General features: G+C 51.1%; 1 protein-coding gene across 1 annotated transcript in view; it reads right to left on the bottom strand.

The window, feature by feature from the left end:
- HELZ2 (helicase with zinc finger 2) overlaps nt 1-12,180 on the bottom strand; it is a 45,334-nt gene that overhangs the window by 7,803 nt on the left and 25,351 nt on the right. Inside the window, exons 6-11 of the mRNA XM_072996670.2 lie at nt 10,309-10,950; nt 8,526-9,312; nt 8,206-8,281; nt 4,100-7,607; nt 2,414-2,499; nt 843-977 (exon numbers count right to left, since the gene is read on the bottom strand). Coding sequence (XP_072852771.2) covers nt 843-977; nt 2,414-2,499; nt 4,100-7,607; nt 8,206-8,281; nt 8,526-9,312; nt 10,309-10,950 — 5,234 coding nt within the window. The remainder of the gene's footprint in view (nt 1-842; nt 978-2,413; nt 2,500-4,099; nt 7,608-8,205; nt 8,282-8,525; nt 9,313-10,308; nt 10,951-12,180) is intronic.

The raw sequence follows: 12,180 nt of genomic DNA on the forward strand, positions 1-12,180 counted from the left end.
GTTCCAGAATGCCTTTCTAAAGTTCAGATCGTTTTAAATGTTGACTTGCTTTTAATGATCCTATTGTTATTTTAATGAGCCCATGGTTTAATTTTTTTTAAATGTTTAATTATTAAGTTTTCAATTCCTTTTAATATCGTTGGGCTGCCTCGGGTCCTCTTAGGGGGAGAAAGGCCGCCTATAAATAAAACAAACACACACCTTGAAAACCCTGTAAAGGGAGACCCTAAGTCAGAACTGACTTGACGGCATGTAATGATCATTTTGATTACATCACAAGGCTAAGTATTCTCGCTCACCACCTAAGGAGAGCCGTGCCGGATTCAATCAGCCGATGGCCACCCAACCCAGAAAACTCAGTGGCCTTGGAGTAGATTTAAGTGCAAGATCGCAAATTTTGTCCTTCAAGGCCCTTCTAGACTCTTTTATTTTTACTCTTAAGAATGTGAGCCAGTGACCTGGGTCCCCTGCTTGCCTCTCCTCTCCTTCACGACAAACCGCCGCAGGAATCACGATGAAAGAGATATTTTTTAGACTGGAGGGTTGCTGCACCCAGACTGAACAGCCCCCTGCTAAGAATACTTGCATCAGCCTGGGGTCAGGCTAGATTGTCCCCAGAGGTCCCTTCAAATGATAATTCTACAGTTTTGTGTTCTATAGAAAGCTAGAGGGCAGCAGAGATAATAATAAATAACAGCCCTCACTGCCAAGGATGCTTTGCACACTGAGGAAAGGGCGGAGGGGGGGTGGAAATGCCTCTCCATGTTGTTTCAGGATGAGGTGTCTCCTGCATCATCTCAACCCCGTTCTTCAGCTGCCAGGGGCATCTGCTGTTGCCTTACCTGGTGGGCCTTGAATCAGAGTGAATGGCCTTCTCAAAGCCTCAAAAATGGCACGATTCTGACTGGGATTCAGTCTCCGAGAGCTTCCAGGAAGATCAAAACTTCTCTGCCTCAAGAGGTTTGACATCTCCATCGCTATTGGATTTGTAGGAGAAAGGAAAACAAAAGGACACCTCAAACATACGCTGCAGGAGGACATACCTTAGCCTCAACCTAGGCTCAGGTTCTCTGATCAGGTACAAGATGATGAATTTTGGGAAGCCAGAGAGAGACACTTCAAGGGTTGTGTTTAACATCACTTAGTTCCATAGAGCAGGACTGGAAACAGGTGGCCCTCCAGACTGCAAATCCCGTTGGCTCTTAATAGTGAAGCCACATGTGAAGGATGATGGGAGGTGCTATCCAACATGATCTACGGGGACCCATATTCCTCAGCTTTGGCAGAAGATTTTCTACAGTTTCAGATTGTCGTTAAAGAAACACTAGTCAGTTCCAGCTGCACAGTCCAGTACTTTTAACCCACTAGCATCTCGCCGGTTAGAAACAACTGGGCTTGAACAAGAAAAAAAATATCTTGGTTTCAAGCTACGGTACAAACTGATTCTACTAGGGTCCAGAGGGGGGCAGGTTTGTGTTGCTGGATTACATACAACTCCCAGGGTTCCCCATTCAACAGAATGTTGGAAGTTGTCAACCAAAAACACAAACGTTCACACTTCGACCAGGGATCATCTTAAAAGGAAACCTCCCAACCCCACAGCTGAGTATGATGTGGGAATCCTCCCCTCAATAGAGAGGATCTACCATTGGCAGGCAGGCCTCCCGAGCACTTCCAATTATTCCAGATGTTTTTAAATTGAACTGCCCAGTCAGCCCAGCCTTGAACAACGTCTTGGTTATGTTCTAATATTAAGACTTTAAGGTAAAGGTTTCCCTTAACATTTAGTCCAGTCGTGTCCGACTCTAGGGCACAGTGCTCATCCCCATTTCCAAGCCATAGAGCCAGTGTTTTGTCCAAAGACAGTTTCCGTGGTCACGTGGCCAGCGCGACTAGACACAGAACGCCATGACCTTCCCACCAAGGTGGTCCCTATTTATCTACTTGCATTTGCATGCTTTCAAACGGCTAGGTTGGCAGGAGCTGGGACGAGTGACGGGAGCTCACTCTGTCACGTGGATTCAATCTTAATGATGGCTGGTCTTCTGACCTTGCAGCACAGAGGCTTCTGCGGTTTAACCTGCAGCGCCAGCACATCCCTAAAGACTTTAGGAATATGTATTTATTAAATTAAGAGGATCTTTTTGCAGGGGAGGGGGGAATGGATCCAGATACTGAATACACAGAAGCATCTCTAATAATAGAGCACAGGTTGCTGTCGTCTGAAGATGGCGGCCACAGAGACTGGCAAAACATCAGGAAGAACAACCTTCAGAACACGGCCAAAGAGCCCAAAAAACCCAGAACAACTACCTCTAATAATACTTGGCCAATCGGTCATTTTCAAAGCATCAGAGCCTCTCTGTGTGGCAATAGTTACATTTTCACGCTCCTGGAGTTTGCTCCTACTTACGTTTTTGAGGAACGTTGTGGCCAAGGGCTATTGCCTGGGCAAGCTCTGTCGCATGCTGGAGGCACCAGATAGCCTTCTCCTTCCGGCTGGGGAGAAAAGGGAAAGAAAATAGGTGAGGAGACAGGCCACAGACACAGGACAGCACGCAAGAGAGCTGCAGGCAAATCGGAAGCAGATCGGAAGCTTCGCCGATCTGCCTTCTACTGCAGTGACCTGGGGGACCCAATGAGCCCTACATGGGAGTGCAACAGGATTGATGAGGACAAAGAATCTTGGGCGCTCCATCTATCTTTGCAGCAGGAGAGGGCAACCGGTAGCTGCGCAGATGAGTCCAGATGGCAACTTCCATCCGATCTAGCCAACACAGCTAACCGGGAAGAATCAAGGGAATTAATAGTCCAACCTCTTTACAGGGCCACAAGCCTCCTCCCTTACTTTACCGTAAGCCCAGGGTATCCTCTGCTGAAATTGTCACTAGGGGAAGGGGAGAACCTCGTGGCCAGCTTTCAAATTATTTTCATGGTGAAACTCTCCAGGGGGGCAAGCAGGGTGGATCAATGCTGTGGAAACCAACAGTTGAGGGGCCTGGATAGACTGAATGCGGGGAAGAGGAGACCGAGAGATGATGGCAGCCATCTCTAGCTCTCTGAAGGGCTGCCACATGGAAGCCCCGAGCATGTTTATCTTCTGCAGCTCCAGAGGGTAGGAGCCAAACTCAAGACTGCGAGAACAGAAATCTGGCCTAAGCATTAGGAAAAACATGTAGAGCGTAACAGCTGTCTCTGGCAGTGGAGTGGACTACCTCGGAGGGCGGCGGACTCTCGACCTTCATCACCGGAGTTTTAAAAACACTGGTTGGGTGGCCATCTGTCAGGAGTGCTTTAAGGTAAAGATAAAGGTTCCCCTTGACAATTTTTGTCCAGTCGTGTTCGAGTCTAAGGGGCGGTGCTCATCCCCGTTTCCAAGCCATAGAGCCAGCGTTTTGTCTGACGACAATCTTCCGTGGTCACATGACCAGTGTGACTTAGACACGGAACGCTGTTACCTTCCCACCGAGGTGGTCCCTATTTATCTACTTGCATTTGCATGCTTGTGAACTGCTAGGTTGGCGGGAGCTGGGACAAGCGACGGGCGCTCACTCCGTCACGTGGATTCGATCTTACGACTGCTTGGTCTTCTGATCCTGCAGCACAGGCTTCTGCGGTTTAACCCACAGCGCCACCACATCCCTCAGAAATGCTTTAGCTGTGGATTTTTCCTGTTTCAGCAGGGGTCGGACCTGATGATCCTCTAGGTCCCTGATAGCTCTGCAGTTTTATGGTTCTCGAGGACATAGGCATCAAACAAAAAGCAAAGGCTTAGGAGAAGAGAGGAGCATGAACTGCAGAGCCAGCAGTCTGTGTCAGTGCATTCTTTAGCCTGACAGCTGATTGGATGCTTCCCAGCCCCGCCTTCTCTGGCGGGCGGCCGAAGAACAAACTGGCACGAACTGCTGGTTCGTTGGTTCGCGCCCATCTCTACTTAGGAGATCACCCTCGGGGCTGCAGGAAAGGGGAAGCATGTGAGCCAACAGACGGCAGGCTCCCTGTTCCGGACTTATGCGTTCTGCAAGGAGAACAATGACCGAGAAAGGGGGAAAGATGGCGCAGGAAACACCAAAATGGTTTTTGAGCACACCAGACTTACACATCAGGCAGCAGCCTCGGGATCAGCTCCACAGTGAACCTGGAAGACGGCTGGGTGACCTCAACAGGAATCTTTTCCATGGACATGCTATGGATGTAGAAATGCACCATGATTTCACCACGCGGGTCAGATTTCTCCTTTCCTTCCCCCGACTGCTCAGTGCATCCATGGGCTACCCAAGTGTAGGTGTCTGGATCCACTGTGAATTTGCTGGCCTCTGCCTTTTCCTTGGCCAGGCTGAGCTGTTGGAGGCTGTGGCTGAGGGACTCCACGCCGCTCAAGGACCGATCCACTTTCAAGCCCGAAAGGCGGATGCACAGGTAGCAGTAGCTGAAGTCCAGTTCAATGGCACACTCCTTTAAGAACGCTTTCGTGAACGAGAAGGTCCCCAGGAGATGCCCTTTACTGGTCCGTTTCTTCTCCCAGACAATCGCCACGTCGTGCAAGATGATGGAGTCGTTCTCGGCCACGGCACACGACGCTGCTTCCATATCGGAAAGAGGGAGCCAGATTTTGCGATAATCAGAAGCATTCCTGTAAGTCTTCTTGGGCGCCAGGGTGGCATACCTGGAGAAGCAGTTTATGGGCTTCTCGGAATGCTCCAGACACACATCGAAGCCGGAGGCGACGGTCCACAACTGCACAAAAGGGACCAGGAAGCCCCTCTGGAGATCCGTCGTCAGCTGAACGCACAAGACACTGCCGGCACTGAGTTCCAGAGTCACCTCTACATAGTGTGAGCACCTGCTCCTCACCATCTTCCCCATGCTTCTCCTTTGGAGATGATGGTCCTCCTGGAGGAGAGAGCACATCTCCTCGTACTCTTGGTTCCTGATTGCAGCAAGAATGTTGGACCAGGCTTCCGCGCTGAGGAGGGTGACGCTCCTATCCCAAACCTCCGATGACTTCACAGTGCAGTCCTTTAGGGTTGTCATGGAATAGATCCTCCTCTTCCATACCAACTTTATGCTCTCCCGCTCCCTTTCGAAGAACGGCTGCACCACCAGCTGTAGAGCTCTGTAGTTGACGAGCAGAAGATCGGGAAGGGTCTCCTTGTTCAGTGGAAACAAGATCTTGAAGTTGTTGGCCACCCCTTCGACGTTCATTACAAACGCAATCTTCTGCTGGACCTGACCCTTCAACTTCACGGCCATCTCCAAGGATCGGGACCGTTTCTCATAGGCGTTCGCCAAGCCATTCTTCCGGTTGAATTCCCGGCAAATGGATTCAATGTCCGTAGGGGAATATTGCACAGGTCTCTTTAAGATCAGAGAAAGGAGGTGCCTCTGGACCACAAGGTCAAGGTAGCGCCGGATGGGGGAGGTGGCCCAGGTGTAAACATCGACATGCAAGGAATAATGGCCCATTTTGGACTCCATGGAAGAGTTGGAGCGCAGGAAATAAGAGCGGCCCAGAAGCTTACGAAATTCCAGGTTGACAGGGGCCAGCTTGGGGTGGATGTCATCCGTGGTGACCAGGTCGAGTATCGTCGGAATATCATGCGCCCTGGCCGCGGACTTCAGAAGATCCCACAGCAACGTCAGGAGAGCAAACTGACTGCTCCTCCCCACAGGGGCCATAGCGGCTGAAGGCCCCAGATGGTGCATGAGGTGGGTGGACTGAGGGATGATGTCTCTGTATTTCTCCCTCATCTGACACAACTGCGGTGGGTTGGGCTCCATTTGGCAACGTAGAGGGGTCAAATTCCTAGTTCGATCCTCGCGGGTGAGCAGCTCCCCCAAAGAACTGTTGAAGAGGATCATAAATTCCTCGACCATTTGGTGGGAGCCTCTCTTCCCCAGAGGAGTCTCTTCGTCCAGCTGGTCATAATAACAGTCCTCCTGAAGCCTGGCCATCCGGTGGACTCGGGAGAAATGATAGGCAGTCGCCACACAGTCCTCCAGAGTGTCGAAGCGCAGCACCGGCCCCTCAACTTTGTAGTAATTCTTAATCACACTCTCCGCTTCCTCGTAACTGAGCTGCCGATCCGAGCGGATGGTGGATGCAGCAAAGGCGACGTCGACCATCTTGTCCGTCTTTTTATCCACCAAGACCAGAAGCGAGATCACGTGGCGATCTTTCTGAGGGAGGAGGCTGCAGTGGTCCTGGCTGAGCTGAGGAGGGAGCATACACACTGGCTCCTTCCCAGGGGTGTAATAGGTGGCGCCCCGGTTCTTGGCCTCCGAATCCAGGGCACTGCCTTTCGGGACCGCAGAGGCTACGTCAGCAATGTGGATGCCAATCTCATACGCCTTACCCAGGTCTCTGACGCTGATGGCATCATCCAGATCTTTAGATCCCTGGGGGTCTATGGTGAAAGTTGGGAAAGCCCGGTGGTCTTTCCGTTCACCCATCACCGGAGCCTTCTTGGAGATGAACGCGGACACCTCCTTGTTCACCGAAGCCGGGTATTCCCTGGAGAGACAATACTCTTGGTCCAGGATTCGCAATCCTTCCTCGAGCGTGGAAGCCACCGGAAGGACATCTGTCACAATCCCCAAAGGGTAATAGAACCCCTCCCGCCACTTGATGACTTGGACCACGAAGAGGTATTTCTTCCGGTCTTCTTGCTTTAACTTCTTGCGCATCTTCAACCTGAACTTCCCCGCTGCGTCTACGCTTCGGACGGGAATCACGTTTGTTTCGTCTTTCAGGCCAGGCACGAAGATTTTGGTGACCGTGCGATCGACGGGTATCATCACCCGCAGGTCGTACTCATCCACCGTGCAAACAAAGACGCGGTTTCGCTCTGCCTCCTTCAAGACACCCACCACTTTCCCATGGAGGTTTCCCTCCGGGGTGGTCTTGTGCTGTAGAATCTCTACCAAGACTTGGTCGCCGGTAAACGCCGTCCCGCAGTGAACCCGGCCTTTGATATGGATGTGCAGGGAAGGGAAATCGTCCAGAGAGAAGGCCGAAGCTCGGTCAAACCCTTCCTTGATGAGCTCACAGCGCTTGTACATGCTGGGGTGCATGCGCAGATATTCCCTCATGGTTTGGGGCGAGTAGCTGACATACTCCCACCTGCTCCTTCCAGGAGCAGGGACCTCAGACTTCACATTCAACAGCCCTTCTTCTGAGACCGTCACCACCACGTCTTTGCTCTCGTCCAGAAGTTCCTGCAATATTGGGTCTTCAATGTTCAAACTCTCCACGTCGGACAGCCAGGAGTCTGTGTCGCTCTCGTCTTCCTCAATCTCAGCCCTCTCCTTGTTCCAGTCAGCCCGGTCACACACCGCCTGTTTTATCTCCTCCAAGGTCAAGGTTTCGGGAGACACCGCTCGGTGTTCAATGCACCCCTTGATGAAGCTCTTCCAGACCTTGCTGCATCGTCCGTAGGAACATAAAGCCATCGCGTCCCCGACAGCGATGACCTGAGACTGGGCCCTCGTCATGATGGTGTTCAATACCCGCCCCTCGTTGAAGAAGTCCAGGTTGGAGGAGTTGACAAGGTTCAAGCTTTCCCTGGTGTGGACGGTGCTGATGATAATAATGCGGAACTCTCTCCCTGTTTAAAAGAAGAAAAAGACTTGAGAAGGGGACCCCCCCACACTGCAATTTTGGAAGGGCCAGTCCTGTCAGGATGCTGGGGCTGAAGAACGGAGGATGCTGTGTGTACCTCCCTAAGAGCCTCCATCATAAAGGGAAAGCTGAGCCCTAAGCCTTTGTAAGGCCTCCATCGTCTAGGTTCTACTAGGTGCCCCCTGCACGCCGCATGGAGGGCGATGGGGGCATGGCACACAGCATTTTCAGTTAAACAGGGCCCAGATAAGAGAAGGGCATAGAAAAGGTCCTTTTCAAAAGGCGACGGGTCCCAGGGCTCCACAGTGAGCCTAACTGCTGGCCACCACACTGACTTCCCAAGCTGCTCTCGGCCGATGGGCAGGACTACCAAAAAAACAAAACAAAACAAAAACATCTGTCCTGGGCTGGAGGCTAGGAGGTTTGCCATTGCAAACACACCGGGAGCACGCCCGTCTGGAGACCAGTGATGACAGAATAGCACAACCCCCCCCCCCATCTCATCTGCTGCTGAAACAACTGCAGCTAGTACTTGGCAATCCACCCACAAGAGCCACACCGGTCCCTCGAGCGGATATATTTACCTGGCAGATTCTCGTAGGTCTCCACCATCACATCTCCCAAGCGGCTCTTCCTCAGCTCTTGTCTAAGAGTCAACACCTGGTGCCAACAGATGAAGGCGGGTAAGTTAAGTCGCAAAAAAAACCTTTCCTTTTTCATGGGGCTTGCACTCGTCTCTTTGAAAAGAACTTGCTGTCTCTCGTCAATGCACAGACACCGCTAAGCTGAATTTCTGCCTCTAAGGCAGCCATCAGGAATCGTGAGAATCATATGAGGGATTGGGGGGAGGGCAAGAAGAATAGACACCCCCAACCCTGTAAACCCAGCCTCCTTGCCCCCCTACCTGCATGCCATAGGAGACGACACAGATTTTCTTAGGTTCCGGTACTCCCCATTCGTCCGGCCACCTCTGGAGCATCTCCTGAATCTTCTCCTTGACCTGCAGCATCTCCAGGTTGTTGTACCAAGAGGTCATCGAGAAGTCCCGTTCTGCAGTGCCAGCCACATGGCAGAACATGAGAGGATGGATCTCGGGATGAGGGGGAACGTGGCCCTTGGCATGGATGGCATCCCCTTTGCCGGTGTAGAAATGCCTGGAGACAAAGTCGATGATGCTGGCCGTCGAGCGGTAGTTCTCGTTGAAGATGATCCGGCTCTTCAGGGCCACCTCATGTTTCTCCTTCTTGTAGTACTGGAAGAGGCGGGTGAGGATGGTGTGGTCGGCCGACTGCTCTTCCTCCCTCAAGGAGAAGAGTTTCGGGGTGACCTGCATGTGATCTCCCGCCAGGATGATCCGGGTCTCCAACGTGGCAAGAGAGAGGGGGACCAGCGCTTCGCATTCCAACATCTGGGCGGCTTCGTCAATCAAGATGTGACTGAAATAGCCAGGGTTCAAGTCAAACTCCACCAAGACCATGGAGGTGGAGATAATGATGTGGTACCGGTCCATTTCTTCCCTGGTGGGGAGACGGAAGGAATCCCGGTTTGGGGTCAGGCAGCAGTAGCGAAGCGTGATGGGGTCGGTCGATTTGGGCGATCGGCGTGGGTACATCAGCCGTAGCGGGATGGCCTCAGGATGCCCAGCTGTGATGTAATCATGGAAGTACTCACGGATGTAGATATCAGCAGCGCTGTGTGAGAAGAATGGGGTTACTGCATTATTGTTATCAAGAGAACAAGTGGTGGCAGAGGATTCTGGACTGAAACTGAAAACATGTTTTGTTCCTATTGTTCTATACACAGAAAAAATGAGTTTCATTCATTGAACACTAAGAGATTTACAGCCCATCATCTTCCTGCATCCTCCTACTTCTTCTCATACCTCAAAGGGGTGAGAAACATATAGCTCTCCATATGTTGTTGGGGGGTGTACAATTCCCATGAATAATGAGTATCTGCTGTGCTGCGAACGCAGGAAGATGCCTTGCACTACGGCGAGGCCCTTGGTTTGTCATTAGATCATTACTGCCAGGCTCTGACTGGCAACAGCTCTCTGGGGTTTGAGGCAATATTCCTTTCCTAACCCTAACTAAGGATACTCTCTGTGGTGTTAGTGGATAGAGTGATGGACGCAGGACATGGGGGCGGAGTTCAAATTTGTCAGCCATGGAAACTCGTGTGTGTGTGTGTGTGTGTGTGTGTGTGTGTGTGTGTGTGTGTGTGTGTGTGTGTGTGTGTGTGTGTGTGTGTGTGTGTGTGTGTGTGTGTGTGTGTGTGTGTGTGTGTGTGTGTGTGTGTGTGTGTGTGTGTGTGTGTGTGTGTGTGTGTGTGTGTGTGTGTGTGTAACTAGTAAAACCACTCCTTAAATATCTCACCTACCTCACCGAAAGCCCTTTTAGGGTTCTTATAAGTCAGTTCCAACTTGACCGCAACAACAAACTTAAGTAGAGATCCCTGGTGTTCCCTCACCCAGGGTACTAACCGGGGCCAGACCCTGCTTACCTTCTGAAATCGGACACAATCAGATGTGTTGAGGACGGTTGGGTCTGTTTCCTGGAACTGTTGTGGGCAGAGAATGCCCAGAGGGACCCTGACCCCCTCAACCCATCTTTGCAGGCAACCCAAAACAGGTCCCCTTCAAAGCAACAAAAGCGAGACCCTGCAAACAGGCCGAACCTCCCACTGACCTGTTTGTGTGGGTGCAGATCAGAACTCGCTTTCCAGGCTGCTTGATGATCTCTAAGGTAGCCTTGGCTAAGGTAAAGGTCTTCCCCGTTCCAAAAGGCCCGTAGATCAAGAGAGGGGGCACCTGCCGGACTCCAGACGCCTGACCGGTGATGAAGGTGACGGCTTGGTTCTGCTTGACGTTCCCGCCTTGCAGCAGCGGGCCCTGACCGAGAGGCTGTGGGACGGAGCAGGCGGCCACGTCGGGGAGGACCAGCCGCTCGTCGCAAAGCTGGTCAACGGCGTGGTGCCACTTGCGGAATTCGAGCTGGTCAGTCTGAAACTGGACCTCCGCCTTGAGGGACGTGCCGGCTTGGAGGCCCAGCTCAAAACAACAGCGCCGAGGAAGGAGAAGCCAGATGCTCCTCTCCGTGATGGCCTTGTTCTCCACCGAGACCTCAAAGACACGGTTATCTGTGGGAGGATCGGGAGCCAGGAAGGCGGTGCTGACCGATCGGTGCAAGAGGTAGCCTTCTTTGGAGTCGGGAGTCAGAGAGTAAGGGGTGGGGGCGTGAGCATACAGCTCCCCTTGGAGAGCAAATTTCATCTCCCGGGAAGGCATCTCCATCATCTGCTGAAGGGACAGGACCACTTGCAAGTTGAGCCTGTATCAGAACCGGGAGGGGGATCAAGGAAGGACGAGGTGGAATGCCCAGGAAACAAGGCAGGAAAAAGAAAGAACCACACTGTGTTCAGTGTCAAGATAAAACGCCTCCAAGCAAACCTCCTGCAACACAGCAAAGCTCTGGGCAATGAGTGGGAAACCTCTGGCTGCACCTGGTCCCCCCTTGCGCTCTATACAGTGGTGCCTCGCTAGACGATGATAATCCGTTCCACTGAAATCGCTGTTTAGCGAAACCATTGTCTAGCGAAAAGCATTTCCCTATTGGAATGCATTGAAACGTATTTAATGCGTTCCAACGGGGAAGAATCGTCGGCCATAGAAAAGCCGCTTTGCGAACCGCCGATCAGCTGTTTAAATAGCTGTCTTGCGAAGCTTAGGTCCCAAAAACACCCGTTTTGCGAGCGCGGCGGGAGCTGTCAAAATCGTCTAGAGAAAATCGGTTTGAGAAGCAGGGACCAAACATTGTCCAGCGAAATTCCCCCATAGGAATCACTGTTTTGCGAATCGCTATAGCGAGGCACCACTGTACTCTGCCCTGCCGAGGTTCTTCTGATGTATATTCTGCTTTAGCCTGCACCACCGTCGTCTGGCAGCTACCCAGACTCTGGATGACGTTGTCTCCATTCTAAAAGAATCGAGCGCCTCTCCTTCAAAGGCAGAAAGAGATCTAAACCAAACCAATGAAATGAAATTTGGGGAACGGGTTTTTGAAGGCATGAATGAGAGCTTGCCCTTAAAGGCAGAGTTTACCCCCCAAGAAGAGCAGCATTCTTAACCTTTGATAAGGAACAACAGAACTGGACAGTAAAAGAGTTGGTAACAAACTGTGTATCTGCAGCAAGATTAACTATAGCGAAAAATTGGAAATTAAAGCACGAATTTCAGTGAAACGAACGGAATAAAGAAATATTGCTATTAGGGATGAACTAACATGCAATGTTAGGTTTATAAAGAGTTTGACAAACAAAAATATATTTAAGAGGTATTTGGGGAACTTTTACGGACGATGTATTCATTAAAGAGAAGCGTTGGTTCTCTCAATATAAACCACGGAGCACTTTGTGTTAAGTCTGTATGTGTGAAGTTTTTTATGTTCATTTTTTATTTTCTTTGTGTGCATTTTATATTCTTTAAAGAAAAAATATATATATTTAAAAAATACAATAAACCACGCTGCTATTTTAGATCCTATTCGTTTGTTCCAACCACC

This window comes from Pogona vitticeps, chromosome 4, assembly GCF_051106095.1.
Source record: "Pogona vitticeps strain Pit_001003342236 chromosome 4, PviZW2.1, whole genome shotgun sequence".
Lineage (NCBI taxonomy): Eukaryota > Metazoa > Chordata > Lepidosauria > Squamata > Agamidae > Pogona > Pogona vitticeps.